Here is a 16,661-nt window from a genome sequence, read left to right as displayed (position 1 = left end):
ATTTTGAGGTGACCAATAGTTTTTAATTATATTTCTTCAATATATAAAGTGTTATTTCTTTATGATACTCAGAAAAAAGTACATTTTTCACAGCTTTGAAATAATGGTCAGCGATTTTTACATATTTTTGACGTTTTCAGAAAATGTATATTTAGAAACGCAAATATTTACGTATAACAAAACAATACGATAGTGAATTTCATAATCTTTCCAAAACATTTTTTAGAATGAGGCTACGTTTCCCAAAACGTGAGTTATGAAGCTTTTAACAAAACTCGTGAATAACACAAAAATTTCCGCGTTTTGACAGTTCGCAAAGGAACACAAAGTAAATAAAAGTCCTTTTCTGAGATTATTTTATTATTTTCATTATTATTTGCATTATTTTCTTTTTGAATGTACTTACTCCTCCCATAAACACAAGTTCCTGGAGCTCACCTTATGGAGTAGTAGAATAATTATAAACAAAAAATACCTATATTTATTTTACACACTATTATAATTTTAAATCTTGTCTTATTATGTAATAAATAAAAATAGATAACTTTTTATTCATCACTATTTTATCAAAAAATGGCGACATGTTTCCAAACCAATGGTTTCTTCGTCAGGATAAACGTACAACGAAACCTAGTGGTAGCAAAGATTCTCCAAGAGTTGTACCGTCGAATATTTTGTTAAGATTTGTTTGGGCTTGATGAAGTCTTCAATAACAGACGGATGTTTTTTTTGGCTTTACTGCACAAAACTGCATTTCACTTTATTTAATGTTACAAGGAGTTAAATTATTCCCGACCCGGACAAAACACTTTTACTAATGGTCTGTAGACCATAATGACTGCTTGTTACTATTTTATAGGAGAGAAGAAGAAGGAATCCAGTCGGCGAGGCTTTTTATAATCTAACCAAGTAAAACACATTGACAAGCTAATTGTAAACAAACACTGTCAAAGAAAGCCAATTGATAAGGCAAAACATCTGTTTTATCTGTTAGCCCTAGTTTTACCTCTGACCGCTAGGTGCTAGGCAGGAGCCTGTAAAGTAACTGGTGGTGAACTTTGCTAATGGTTTGTATATTTTTAACAGATGTATTTATTATTATGCATAAACAGTTTACATCTATAAGCACTGCTTTCCTAAAACAAAAGCGCAAGCTTACATTAGGAAAGATAGATAGTGCACAAAATTATTCACTGCAAAACATGTAATATTATGTTTAAAAAATTAAACTATATGTATCTAAGAAGGTCATCCAGAATGTAAGGTTACAACATTTATGCAAGATCGACAATGCTTGAATTTAATTGAAATTAACAAGATACTTCACAAATATATTAAATTATTTTTCAACGTGCCTTCGAGATCGAGATATTTCTGTAGTCGTGGAATAAGCTTTTGTATGCCGGTATCATAGACTTCCGCCGCCAACTGTTTCAGTCACATGTTCACAGCTCGCTCGAACTCCTGATCACTGGAAAAACATTTCCCACCCAAAAACTTCTTTAGTCTAATGAAAAGGTGATAATCCGAAGGCGTCAAGTCGGGTGAATAGAAGAGGTGGATGACATTATCCCATCCACACTATGTCAGCAGCTCCGGTAAAACTCACGCTGTGTGGGGCCTATAACGCTGTCATGCGGGAAAAAAAACCCTTTACGGTTCCAAAAAACAGATGACTTATGACCCATATAACCCATGACTTATTCGGCTGAGTGGGTCATCTAGAACTTTTTGGTAGCTGAGGAAGATGAATGATGCCACTGAAGTGATTGTCTTTTGGATTCTGGAATGTAGTGAAACACCCACTTCTCAGAAAAACTTCTACCTCCTGCTCAATAAGATCCAAAGCGATGTAAACTATCTGGCACGGACGGGAGGTGGCGGGAGCGCGCGACGACCTCTCCATCGGAAGAATTTACTGTGACTGAACAAAATGGCCGACAAACACGCGGGACCAAACAAACTGACCGTTAGAATCTCCCCTACATGCCAACTTTGAAACAAAGAAAATCCACCTATACTTTCTGGATAACCCTTGTATATTTAAATTTTTTTTTATGAGACACCTCACGAGGTCGCCACTGTCTGTACAGTTCAAAGGCAGGGGAGCTATGTCACCATCCAGTTAAGCAGCGTTGTGAGGCAGGTTAAGAAAGGGGCTGTAAGAAGGAATTTATTTTAAAGAGGCTCGGATTATATGAAGGAGGAAAACTAGATGTAACTCGTTCCACATACGAGCCTTCTTAAACAAAAACTAATCGAAAAAGCGGCCCGTTCTGATAAAGCTAAAATCAACTGTGAACGGGTGTTCCGCTCGTGTACGTCGAGTTTCACACACATGCACCGGAGATCAATGCTGCTAACTCATTAGAGCAGGCTCCATCAAAATACCTGTGGAACAGACACAGCATGACCACGTTGCGTATGTGTATTAGAGATGACAATCAGTCAATTAATACAAAAAATATATGTTTATTCCAAACCTTGAGGTGATTTTTCACAAAAACGGCGCTCAACAAATTATCCAATGATTATTATTATTATTAAACATACCTATGGTATATACTTGTACGCTCCATTACACGAAAAGTGAAAACCGATTAATCAATAGTTGAATTTGACAGTAAACCAGTTGTGACTATTATAATTTTATTAAATAAAACATATCTTTAATATAGTTTGAAAAATATACATCTAAAACAAACGCGTTAATTTCGGAAATTATAGGAAAGTCTGCATCTAACTGGATCAAACAAAATTACTCATACTGTAGGTACTACAGTATAATAAATTCATTCATCACCAATCGCTAATAAAACTTATTGCGTACCACGATTACCAAATTTTGGAAACGAAATATGTGCTTATTCTATAAAAACTTTTGAGTTCATACTGAGAAAGATAATGATTTCTTGCAAGGATGATTTTGATGAAATCATGTCGCAAATGACACCATTTATTGAACCTCTGAGCACAAGAATGTAAACAATTAAATTTGGGTTCTTGTAGGATGAAATATATTGCACTTCCGAATGTTTTTGTATACGCATTCCAAAAACGAGAATGTTTTCTCTCCGGTGTGGATTCTAGTATGATGAACCAAATCACTTTTTGTAGAGCTCGTTTAGGAGCAATCGAGAATGGTGTAGGTTATGGTATGAGAAACCATACTGCTTTTATTAGAGCTCTTGTAGATGCATTTGGAGCACGATAATGGTTTATCTTCAGTGTGTACGCACATAAATGATAAACAGCTTCTAGAAGATCACTTGTCTGTGCATTCCGAGCATAAGAATGGTTTCTACCTGATGTGAATTCTAGAATGACGAACCATACTGCTTTTAGCAGAACTCTTGTAAGTGCATTCCAAGCATGAGAATGGTTTCTCACCGGTGTGGGTTTTAGTATGACCAACCAAATACCTTTTTGTAGAGCACGTAAAAGTGCACTCCAAGCAGGAGAATGGTTTCTCTCCAGTGTGGGTTCTAGTATGAGAAACCATACTGCTTTTATTAGAGCTCTTGTAGATGCATTCGGAGCACGAGAATGGTTTATCTTCAGTGTGGGTACTAGAATGAGAAACCATATTGCTTTTTTTAGAGCACCTGTACGTGCATTCTAAGCACGAAAATGGTTTAACTCCAGTGTGTGTTCTAGAATGAGAAACCATACTGCTTTTATACGAGCTCTTGTACGTGCATTTCGAGCACGAAAATGGTTTCTCTCCAGTGTGGGTTCGAGTATGAGAAACCATATGGCTTTTTTTAGAGCACTTGTACGTGCATTTTGTGCACGATAATGGTTTCTCCCCGGTGTGGGTTCTAATATGCGCAATCAGATAACTTTGACATCTACACCTGTAGGTACAAGTTGGGCAGGAAAATAATTTCTTCATTGTGACAGGTTTTTTTGCATTTAAGTGTTTTGTACGATTTACAGATATTCTCGACGAAACAAAATCTGAAAACACAGAAAAAGGAATCTTGATTATTCGACAGTTAAAAAATAAAGTAAATAAATCTTGTGTAAATTTTGAAAATCAGAAAAAAAGTTATTTAAATTCCAGTTTAAAAATGCAATGTTCATCTCTTGTTTACAATGATATTTTCTTTCATAGAACTCCTTCATTCTTTGTGTTTAAAATCAGGACTGTTCGTTATTATTTTATTTGACACGATGAGAAGGAAACCTTAACAAGCATTGATACGGAAGATTTATAAGAAGGTCTTCAGAAATGTGCATCTACGATAGCATTTTTAAAAACACGCAAAACAGATAGGGTGAGAAGATTAGAGGTCGTTCATTGAATGGACAAAAATATAACTAACTGCCAAAAATGTTGTGAAATCTAAAAATAATATTGTAGTAGTCATAGTAAATAATATATTAGGTATAAGATGTAAACTCTTATAACTAAATAAAATATACATTAAAAAAAAAAATTGAAAGATAACCAAAATCACTTTCCAGAGCAAGGGTAGTATACACACGGGCTGCACTTAATTTTTGGTAGCGGGGAGGGAGGAGTAGTTTTTGTCGGAATCCTCGTATAATATTAAAACCTCATTTTACAAAGTACCGGTAATATTTTATTTTTATATCACACCTGACTGCACTCGGAATAGTTTCCCGTGAGTCGCATCTACGGATGAGTCCGCAAATCGATTTATAGTTGCGTTCAAAACACAAGACTGGTTTAAAAATAAGAGTAATTCTACGAGCTTAAATAATTGTTGCACACAAAACAAGTAGATGGTTTTTCTCGGAATTTTGCAGCATATGGTGTGAAATTAGAATTTAAAATCCTTTCCTTTGTTTCCTTCGAAAAGCGTCAGCAGATGAATCCGCAACTGGAATTTTAACACACCATTCAGAAGAAGAAACTACTTTTAACTTAAGATTGAATCTTTGTGCGAGTCTTTTGCTTTGTTAAAACTACACCCAGCACCTGAAAATGGTTACCTCCAAATTTTGAAGCACACAGTCTGCATCTTGAATTTTATAACTGCTCTTCAACAGCGGTATTTCTATATTTACATTTCGAACACAAAAATGTTTTTAATTCAATGGTGAATTCTTGGGTAAGATTCAAATTTTGTTTAAAAACTACACCCAGAGCACGAATGTGGTTTCCTCCGATTTTTGCAGCTAAAATTTTAAAACTCCACTTCAAATACGAATGTTTTCCTTATAAAATGTTTCTTCAGATGAATCCACAGCTGTAATTTTATTTGTAAACTAGCCAGTTTCATTAGCATAACACTCATAAATTCTTATTACACATTTAATTTCTTATTAATAAAATAATTTTTTTTTAAATTAAAAAAGGATATTGGATCGCAAATTCATTTGTGACCAAACTGCTTTCTAATAACGTCAGCTATGCTATACCTTTTTTCTGGGTTTTGTATTAAAAATGTATCCGAAACATAGTAAAAGAAAACCGGTCTCGCATTGTGAAAGTAATTTTTATACTTTCTTTTTGTGGTGAGCAGGTCGCACCGAATGTGCTCGCGGGCCACACCAAAAAACCTCGAAGGCCGCAGATTCCCTGTTCTAGAGGTAAAATGAATGAAAGAGGTGGTAACCATATCATTGAATCAGAAGTTACTGGATTGAGTGCACTTCTGTTCTTCCGGGCTGCAGTCTGTAGGGGAAGAGGGGAACTAAAAACATGTTAATTGCTTACCTCGACTTTGGTCGATCCTTTCAAGATGAACGAAACATTCCTTTTTAACATCAGGATACTCAATATCTATTACAGAGTATGCGCCATATTCTTGTGCATGTTCTTCTTTCGCTAGAGTCCCTGGTTCACATTTGATCGCAGTAGCTTCTTCTCTTTCCTGTTTGACAATCTCTAAGTGTAATAAATGGTTTATTGAATTCTTTTCTTCATGGATTGTCTCCGGTTCGGACTTTATGACACCGACATCTGAGGTCACAATATCCATTTTAGGTCAACTGCTTTGTGAATATGATTTTAGCAAGATATTCTGGAAAAAGAAATAGTCGTAGGTATATTATTATTCAGCTTTGTTCAAGCGCAATTTGACAATAGAACATTTTGAATTAAATGCAATATTGTTTTTGTTGAAGGTCCCCGTGTAGGTATTCCATATATTTCTAGGGATTTCGCCATTGATAGATACCTATACTATTCTTAAAGTAATTGGCGAAATAAAAAATATTTATAAAGCCTACTCGTTATAGTTGTGTACATTAATATTCAATTTGAAATAAGAGTCAAATGTAAGACCCGGATAAAGAAATTTTGTAAGATTTCAATTTGCTGACATGAGCATGGCTGTATTACAAAATTGTAGACACAATTAAAACTGAGAGAAATAGTTTTAAAAATGATTTATAGTGATATTGGGATGAGGAGTTCTGATGTGCATAAACTTGGTTTTTCAGTATTGATTATTAATTCTACATTATGTGACCACTTTTGAAGAGTGACAAAATCTTTTTACAATCAAATATTAGCCATCAATAAATCTTCATATGATATAATTAATGCTCTATCGTCAGTATAAACATAATGTTTTATGTGAGAGTAAATCAATTCATTGCACTAATATGTATAATATACAATTAAAGTACAATGTGTCAATTTATCAAGCACAAGAAGTGTCTAAAAGTCTTAACATTTGATTTGTAGCACTTTTTCTTTAAGACGAGATGGAAACCAAACATCGGACTGAGATATAAACAACCGATTTAAGAATTTAAAGTCTTATTGTGATTGCAAATCGTTATGGTGAATTGAACAAAAGACTCCCGAGGAGACAAATTAATAGAAATTGGAGTAAACTTTTACCTACAACTACCGTTTTTAATACGCATTAAAAAAAACATTTGATTCAAATTAATGACAATAAACAGCAGCTTTTTGCATTTACGACAATGAAAAATATTGATATCTAATATTATTTACGTAAATTTACGCGAAAATTTGCCAACTGACACACCATTTTGACAGAACACCGATATGAAGTTTGCGCATAATTCGCGTTTGTTTCTAGGTACTGCCAACCTAACCATTTTGCAATATGCGAGCACTCTGTCCTTATGAATTGTAAATGATGTTTTCCGGAAGAATTCACTTGTGATAATCTTCCAATTTTCTCGCTGTAACTCTAGACACTCGCGACATAATGCAATTAAATCGGCAGCATAAATACGAACATGTATGTAATCTGATGTCTAATTATATCCAACCTGTCAAGTCCAATTATTATTGTTGTCAATTATCAATTCACCATAACGATTCGCAATCCAACAAGACTGTTGAAATTCTAAAATCGGTTGTTCAGATTTTATTCCTACGTTTGGTTCCCACCTCTTAACTCTTGAAGAAAAATGTCACTACTTATGTTTGATAAACTGACACATTGTACTTATATTACATATGTTACTTCAATTATATTGATTCTATCACATGTAAACACAATATAACTCTAGACGAATATAAATTATAAATTAAGAGATCCAAGTACAAGCAAAACTTATCAGTAGACTTTTGTTAGATTAGTATTGATTGAATAAATATGATAGTATAGCCTTCTTGTATCTACATTCCGTGCAGTTTAATTGATCCGCCACATCTGCATATCTATTACTAACCGCATGTATTGTAATCTAGGTACAAGAGTGTTTGAAATGCTCAGTCCTAGAATTATTACATTCAAATATGATTTTGGAACGAGTTGCTCTCTTAGGTAAATGAAATTCAGTGATCAGTGACATAATGTTAATGCCAGCGACAAGGCATTAATTATATCACATGAAGATTTATTGATACCTAATATTCTATAGCAAACAAATTTTGTGACTCTTCAAAAGTGGTCTCATGATTTAGGATTAATTATTGAGCCTCTGCCCGGAATAACGTTGTATCCAACATTATACGTGTTTGGAGAAAAATGCAAAAAATGAAACCAGTTATGTGTAATTACATTTTATATTTTAAATACAATAAACATACGATTTGAGATTTTCACGGCCAAAGGAATTATAGTGATTTGTTTTTGAGGTATTATGCCGCGTTGCGCTAATGGACACTGATTACACATCTGCCCTGATAATGGACACTGCAATGCTGTCCGAAACGTTGCCTAAAGAAAGAGGTAGCGTAATCACGGCATAACACCCCAAAAACAAATCACTATAACAATAAACATACGATTATTGTACATACGTCTTTCAGTAAAGTGTTGGAAAAAAATAATTTGATTTTATACAAAAAATAAAGTGGAAAAACGTTGTATATGAAAATCTTACACAGTTCTTTTTAGAAGAACTAAGCGCACAAACAGACTTGGAAAGTGACTTTATTTGATACTATTTAGAGAATTGAACCCGCACCGTCTGATGTCCGGTCAGGTGCTCTGTAACCACTGAGCCATGTCGGCTTATTTCCCACCCGCTAAATGATTCAATATGTACTAGTACCTCAATCAAAAATTACTGCTTATTATATTTCTTCCACCTGTAAACAAACAACTTTATTTTTTTGGTAAAATCAGCGAAAAAATTCAGATTTATATAGCGCATTTGAAAACCCCGCAAGGGAAGAGTTCGCGGAGGTGGCCTCATCTCTCCTCTCCACTCCTCCTTTGTTTCCTAAACATCCCACGAGAGAAGAGGGTCTAATCTCTCCTCTCCATTCCTCCATGGTTCCCCGAAGGCCCCATGGGGGATATCGTGTATAAGTATAAGGAACAACAGAGAACCAAGATTTGACCCCTCGTGAACACCTGACATCGCTGGGAATTGTTTACATTTTAGATTCATATCCATTTATTACCACACTTAAAAGACGAGGCGAAGAAAATGGGCGTTTTGTTAATCGATTTCAAGTTTGAGCACTTTTAGTAGGTGGTCAAATGGTCATGATCAACTCAATGGCCCTGGCAAAATAACTAGATAATAAATAGCTCGAGTCCAGTTCGACGACCAAACCAATTTCGAAAATATCAAATTAGATACTTTTGATTTTTTGTCTTAAAAACTTATTGGTTTTCTCCTAGAAAAGGCAAAATTAGGTGATATAATTTATTTTTTTATTAGATAGGTAGTTTTTTGTTGTATAATTTTACATGGTTCAAATGACATGATGATTCACAGGTGGTCAAATGACATGATCAACTCAATGGCCTTGGCAAAATAACTAGATAATAAATAGTTCGAGTCCAGTTCGACGACCAAACCAATCACGAAAATATCATTAAATTAGATACCGTTGATTTTTTGTCTTAAAAACTTATTGGTTTTCTCCTAGAAAAGGCAAAATTAGGTGATGTAATTTATTTTTTTATTAGAAAGGTAGTTTTTTGTTGTATAATTTTACATGGTTAAAAGATTATGTAGTACACGATTTGGTGCAATAATTTCCTAACCGCTACTTTTTTAACTGCAATTAACAAAATACTTTTTACATATCAAGAAGAAGATAACACAAATTTAAACGGAACATGAAACAGAATAAGACACAGAAAAATAAAAAAAGTTTACGGTCTCAACTGGGAATCGAACCCAAATCTCTCTTTTCCCAGGACAACGACTATAACCACTCGGCTATTGGGATCTAATTTTTTTACGTCATTTTTGTCGATCTCAGAATTACATCTAAGAATATATGTATTACACTAAAAAAAATGCTTTTTAAGGGTATTATTTTTTATGCTAAATATTAATAATTAAGTATACATCAAGGGCATAGTGGAGAAGTAGCATATTTTTCGATCTCATATTTCAAATTCAGAATTAATCGCCATGTTTGAAAACCAGTAATCACTACACTATTAATATGTTCTTAAAACACACAGAAGAGAGATAATAGAAGAGAGAAACATAATCATTATTTCTGGGTAACAAGTCTTGTCTGTATTTTGAAGGGCTCTTGATGGAAACATATTATGTTTGTTTAAAATTGATAAAAGATTTCTAACGTAGGCAAAATTTTTTTCCAGGTTACGAAGAAAAAATCCTTATACTACCATCATTATAAATATATAAATCGCATTTGTCAAATCAGCCACTAACCGATCATTTAAATTATTTCTTCTCACCGTGAGAAGTCGCCATGTGTCGCCTTAAATACGGTTTCCGAGAACAGACGTAGCTACATTTATTACAGGAAAATGGTTTCTCTTCAGAGTGAGTTAACATGTGATCGGTAAGAGCTTGTCTGCGAACACAGGAATAACTGCAAACTTCACACGCAAATTTCTTTTCACCGCTGTGTGTAAACAAATGATACTTTAAATTCTGTGTGCTGGTACATGCATAACTACACATATCGCATCTAAAGGGTTTATCTCCATTATGAGTCAGTTTGTGAGCTTTTAAGCCACGTTTTGAAGCGCACGCAAAGCTACACTCATCGCACGAAAATGGTTTTTCTCCGCAGTGCCTGAACATGTGATATTTTAAAGTGTGTTTATGAGCGCACGTATAACTGCATAACTCGCAGTTGAATTGTTTCTTTCCAGTGTGAATGAACTGATGATCTTTTAAGTACCGTTTGAAATTCGTTGAATAGTCGCACTGATCGCAGTTGAATTTTTTTTCTCCGGAATGCGAGGTCATGTGATATTTTAGAGACTGATTATTTGTACATGAATAACTACAAATATCACAAACAAACGGTTTTCCTCCAGTATGCGTGAGTTTGTGCAATTTAAAGTTTTGTTTGTAAGAAGTAGAATAACTGCACTCATCGCAAACAAAGGGCTTTACACGAGTATGGGTAAACATATGTTTGTTTAAATCTTTTTTGTGAACGGACGAATAACTACATTGATCACATTTGAAAGGTTTAACACCAGAGTGAGTAAATTTGTGATCTCTTAGAGATTGTTTGCGATTGCAAGAATAACTACACTCATCGCATTTAAACGGTTTGTCTTCACTATGAAGCAGCATGTGTCTTGTTAATGATTTCTTATACACGCACGAAAAACTGCAAATAGTACAGTTCAATATTTTTTCTCCGGAATGCTTCAATTTGTGATAAATTAAAGATTGTTTGCGAGCACACGAATAATCGCATAATTCACATGAAAATGGTTTTTTTTCGGCATGAATGAGCAAGTGAGTTTTTAAATCATGCTTTTGAGTTGTGGAAAACTTACACTTGTCACAGCCAAATGGCTTCTTTCCACCGTGAACAAACATATGCATTTCCAATTTCTTTAAACTAACACAAGAATAACTGCAATCATCACAGTTGAATGGTTTTACTTCAATGTGAGAAAGCGCATGAAGCTTCAAAGATCGCTTACGAATACAAGAATAGTCACATTCATCGCATTTAAATATTTTTTCTCCTGAATGCTTCAAAACATGTGATTTTAAAGACTGTTTGTAATTGCTTGAAAAACTGCAGTCATCGCAGAAAAAATGTTTTTCTTCGTTGTGAATAAGCATATGAGTATTTAAAATAGCATTCTGAGCGCAAGAATAACTACATTTATCACAGTTGAACGCTTTTTCACCGCTTTGCGAAAGAATGAGTCGTTCATCTCCGCCATGCGTTCGTTTATGAGTTTTCAAGTTAGGTTTATGAGACGTAGAAAATTTGCATTCGTCACAGTTAAATCTTTTCTCTCCAGTGTGAATACGCAAGTGACACTTAAGATTATCTTTTCTAGCACATACATAGCTACAGCTATCACAGCTAAATGGTTTTTCTCCGGAATGGGTGCGTTTGTGTGTTTTCAAATGTTGTTTGTAAGAGGTAGAATAATTACACTCATCACAAGTAAATGGTTTCACGTCATTGTTAAACAAAATGCTCGTTTTTTTCTTCCCCTTGTCTTGAATCTTGAACTTGTTTTCTTCAGTTGATATTTTTTCTTTTTTCGCGGCTTTTTCTGAACCTGAAATGAAAATTTTATATTAAACCTTTGTTTAATATTTCTTTAACGCAGTAAAGCAGTTTAATGCAAAGTATTATATAATAAGTGTTCCATGACCGCACAGAACAGTGACAATACAGCACGTTGTTGAAAAGTGATTTGAAAAAAATGGCATTAAAATCTTATTTTCGAAAAACTACGAATTAAGCCGATGATATGTGAAATTATCTCAGTCGGGTTTACAACTAGAACCCGGAGTTATGTACCTTAACCATTCGGCCGTAGAAATTGTCAAAATGATCACAAAAAGATAAAATTTTCTGAAAAGATTTACCTGTAAAATCAGCATCTTCAACGCATTCCTTCTTTATATTGAGATTATCTATTTCCGTACAGACAATTGTTGCTTTTCCATCCACATCGCACGTCCCAGCTTCAGACTTATAATCTTCAATGTTTAAGTCGATTAGATTCGTGTTTTGAGGTCCTTCGACTTCCACAAACTCGAAGCACTCTTTCTTTACATTGGGAAACTCGATTTTGAGCTCCGTTGAGAAAATCGCTTCATCTTCGCTGATCTCCGGTTCGATTTTAATCGTAACGGTTGACATTCTTATTATTTAGCTTGTTGTGGTCGTATCCATGAGACAGAACTGCGCCCAATTTTCCCTGCTTCTGGTGAAGAAATTAGTTACAATTTCAAGGTTCTAAGATCAAAATTTTTCTTGAGCAGATCATCATTTTCACCGTTCTTCTGAGTGGTTTTGTAATAAAAATGATAAGATGACCTTGCAAACCTCCCAGCTAGCTGCCCCACGTCCAGGAAACTCTTTTGGACTGATAGCGAATCTCTGCTTCTATTACGATACTCCCCTGAAGAGTCGTAGCAAACTCGGTGGTAGACTTTAGACGTGATGTAGATAATTAATTATTATTATTAAACTGCCAGAGTTCTCTCTCCCTTGGAAGATGTGGATCTCATTAAACTGCATCCAGTGCAGTCACAGCCGTTATACGTATGTACTGCATAAATTGGACCTAAAGGACTCTGAATGTGGACATGTTTAACGTGAACAGCACGCATTGTAGAACAATGTTCTCTTCGTCAGTTTCTGTGCTAAACCAAGTGACTCCTGATGCTGTCAAATGCCTGAATGACCTTAGCATTACACTTTTACCTCCATTTTAAGAAGAAGAAGATGTAGACGAAATGTCGTATGTAAATTGACATAAGTTTTCTTTCAAATCGGTGACTCGTGATCTTACGCAGTGATTGTCGGTTCATTGGAGAGAACTACATCCATGTTTCTCACTTCTGCGATAAAACTTTGTTGTTCATTGTTTAGATATTAATCCATTGAATTGTTTTAAAGCAACATAATATAACGATTTCAATTTAACATTGCATATTTTTGATTAAAATGCGGGGAAGCTAGAGAAAACTAGACCCATACGTCAGATATTCGATTTGTCAATGGCGGATTCCATAGAAAAAGTCATTTTGCAGTGTGGCGGCACTAGTGATGACCAGATTCGAAACTTTTCGAAAGTCTAAAGCCGTTTTTTTAACTGAAGACCCCGGCGTTGTCCGGGCTTTTCAAGCTTTTTCGGCTCTTGTCCAAGCAGAGTTTTTCAAATCTCGTATAGACAGTGACCTTCCTCTTGTTTTGAAGGTCAAGTGTGCAAATTTTCATCAATCCCTTTACAAAACTGTAGTAGATCTGACCACACCGAGACTCTTTTATATAAATAGATAGATACCACACAAGAGTCCCAACTGTTCGAAGCCAGTAAGACTGCAGAATCCCCAATAAGGGATTTGAGTAAACAATATTTTGACTCAAAAAATATATTCATCTAGATCAAAAACCACTGATTCTGAATATACTTATATATTTTTACTGTCCTCAAAATTGATAAATCATTCTTTAAAAATGATTTAAAAGCTATATTGTGTAAACGCTCCATGATTGGTCAAACGAAATCTGATGACAAATGTACTCCGTGTTAATTTAGTGCAATGTAAAAATTAAACCTCTCTTTCTGTTACATGCGTACTTTGATAACAAGAGAGAGAAGTCGCTATACAGTTATGTATTGTGTAGTTAGGTATGTTGATTTGATTTTTTGAGATCATTTGTGGTTGTATTTTTGTTTTAACTTACATTGTAGTATCTCCTGACATTTTAGAAGGTTTTGCTAAATTCAAAGCGATAAAATTGAAGCATTTCCATAGTAAAATGTAACTCAAACAATTAGGAACTACTTACTTCAATTTACGTAAAAGCAACGTTGAAAATTGATTTCAGAATGAAATTTTGACATTAAAAAAAATATGTATACCTTTAATTTAGTTAGACGGAAAACATTGATAAAAAAATGTACTGAATTCCTTACTAAAGAATTTAAAAAAATCAATTTACAAAATACACTAACTACAGGACGTTTAGCGCACGGTTGACATCACGCACCCTTCCACTTATTACCGCTCGGATTGCGATCGTTTTGGTGGGCTTAAAAAGATTTAAACTTGGAGAGAGTTAATTAAACAATGAAAACGAACTTAACCCTAGATAACTAAACTGTTTTCATTGTTTCATTGTAACTAAACTTTCGTGGAGTTAACTACGCAATAAAACACTAGAAATAAATCATTTAATTAAGATAGGAACTTGTTACATGGCACAAAAGTAAGGTTTATAATGAACAAATTAAGTACAAATTAATATCAAAATATCAGTCTACACCTGAGGCACCCAAACTTTTTTGCCCCGTAGACCACTATTCAAATTTTTTTTTTCCGTAGACCCCCTGCCTGCCGAATATTGAATTTTCCTAAAACTATTAACGTCCCATGTGATAATCATTTATTTTTTTCGTAAAAAGATTCCCTTCCCTTGCCTGCCCTACAACCGGGTAGCGGTATAGTTCCTCTGTCTTTAAATTGTGCAGACAGGGGCGCCCTTGTGAGGTATTACACCAAATGAAAATAAAACAGAATAAGCAACGGGAATTTCTTTCTGTAGCTGGCCCTACAGAACTGCCCCTTAAGTTCTAGGACAGTGCTTATTCCAGTCAGTTCTTCTTGTCACATGATATCCGATTCTTCAACGTTCCATTTCCATAGTCAAAATGTCCTCAAACTTAGTTTTGAAGTCTGTGTGAAGTGCATTTAAATGTTGAACGTCATTATTACCCTGGTTGTTTTTCAAAAACAAGTTGGGGAACTAGGAAAATTCGCAGTTTCCAATTTGCAATGTATTGCTTGAATATTTTAATTCTGACGAGAAAAGGAACGTAGACTCTATTTGTATACCTCAATTAACAACTTTACGAAATATAAAAATACAAATATCAAATAAGTAATTTCTCAGTCTATTATATTTGTGTTAGTTCTATTGTGTCATTTACGGAATTCCTAAATGTTGACTTGAGGTAAATGGGGGTCCGAGCGTATGTACCCCTATTTGAATCTCGTGGACCCCCAAATTTTTTTCTTGCTGACATAGACCCCTAGCAAGCCGATATCGACCCTTGGGGGTCCATATAAACCACTTTGGGAACCTCTGGTCTACACAGTGACCACACATGTCAACATTATGTGGACCACAAATAGCCCCTCTACATCTGGTGCAACGGTGTTTGGTCATCCTCCAGGCCTTGGATGGACACAGGTAGCTAATTTTACGCACGTTTGACGTAGATGGAACCGAAGCTTCTATTGTAGAAGATTCACCAACATTAACAATAAATATAAGAATATATGAATGTACGTACCTTAAAAATAAAAATTGTTTTAAAAGTTTCGTCCAGCGGACGACGAGATGGTCATAGGGCATGTCCTAGTATGCGTGTTGCCGCAATCGCGTCACGTGCTGCACTGTTTACTCAAATTAGGAAGGTAATGACAGAGTCAAGGTCGGAGAGCGGGGGGAAGTAGGTGATTTCGAATTTCGCCGAGTAGCGCATCGTCGCCTCGACGAGCGATTAGTTATCTAAGGTTAAAAAAAAAAAACAAAAAACCACTAATTTCAAGCAACTTTTAGATTTCAATGGTGGTCTCACTCTGGAATGTAATCGTGAAAAATTAATTAAACAAACATTTCCTCTGTTATAAATTATTTATAATATATATACTCCAACTAAAACATAGAAACAAATTATTTACATAAATTCAATAACATATACAACGGTAAAATATAAAAATAAATAACAAAAATAAACATTTGTATTTTTAAAACACAATCTAACACAAGTACAATATTATTATTATTATTATTAATTAATCATAATTATATATGTATTATTTATTTATAATTCTTATGCAAAAATCTTTGTAGAACAAATTAAGTTAAATTTATAAGGAGCCACTTGCATTAAATTAGATATTTTTATTCTGCCGTCATAAACAATAAGTCATATTGTAAAATACAAGAACTTTAGTGTTAATCAACCAAATATATTATTATTTTAAATATACTTATTTGGTGCTGTATAAAATAAATGAAAATGTTTAGAATTAAGTTTACTAATTTTAAAATGCAAATTTTTTTATAATACCTAATTTATTCATAAATACACTTGCATTTTTTTTTAAGATAATGTTAAAAATGGTAGATTTTACAAAAATTTCTGCAACTTTGACAATATGATTTTTTAAATTCTGAATGCATTGAAAATACTTGCATTAAAAACCTGCAAGTGGATCATTAATTATTTTTTACAATTTAAACAACTTTTCCCGTGGTAACCTCATAAAATAAATTATAATTAAGCATTTTTAAAATGACAACA

At 34.2% G+C, this 16,661-nt stretch overlaps 1 protein-coding gene and 2 long non-coding RNA genes across 4 annotated transcripts in view; all 3 read right to left on the bottom strand.

The window, feature by feature from the left end:
* Positions 1–2,806: 2,806 nt before the first annotated feature.
* On the bottom strand, positions 2,807–6,992 carry LOC149416088 (uncharacterized). Of its 2 annotated transcripts, none has more exons than XR_016303638.1 (3): positions 6,941–6,992; positions 5,690–5,996; positions 2,807–3,960 (listed from the first exon to the last, which is right to left on the bottom strand). It is a non-coding gene; the product is annotated as an uncharacterized LOC149416088 (long non-coding RNA). The 2 variants fall into 2 exon arrangements; XR_016303637.1 differs by having other exon boundaries at positions 6,824–6,958.
* A 1,988-nt stretch (positions 6,993–8,980) lies between these two features.
* On the bottom strand, positions 8,981–12,530 carry LOC149416087 (uncharacterized). The gene is made up of 2 exons (XM_089642053.1): positions 12,202–12,530; positions 8,981–11,888 (listed from the first exon to the last, which is right to left on the bottom strand). The coding sequence occupies exons 1-2, from the start codon at positions 12,476–12,478 to the stop codon at positions 10,063–10,065; spliced, it is 2,103 nt and encodes a 700-aa protein (XP_089498179.1). The 5' UTR covers positions 12,479–12,530; the 3' UTR covers positions 8,981–10,062.
* A 2,886-nt stretch (positions 12,531–15,416) lies between these two features.
* The window catches only part of LOC149416084 (uncharacterized), a 63,380-nt gene continuing 62,135 nt past the window's right edge, over positions 15,417–16,661 (bottom strand). Inside the window, exon 3 of the long non-coding RNA XR_016303636.1 lies at positions 15,417–15,644. This is a non-coding gene — a long non-coding RNA (uncharacterized LOC149416084). The remainder of the gene's footprint in view (positions 15,645–16,661) is intronic.

The sequence above is a fragment of the Hesperophylax consimilis genome, chromosome 17 (genome assembly GCF_061612785.1).
Source record: "Hesperophylax consimilis isolate HC1 chromosome 17, BYU_Hcon_1.0, whole genome shotgun sequence".
Classification (NCBI taxonomy): Eukaryota; Metazoa; Arthropoda; class Insecta; order Trichoptera; family Limnephilidae; genus Hesperophylax; species Hesperophylax consimilis.
The sequence above is the reverse complement of the archived record's forward strand: the minus strand, read 5'-3'. Positions and strand labels throughout refer to the sequence as shown.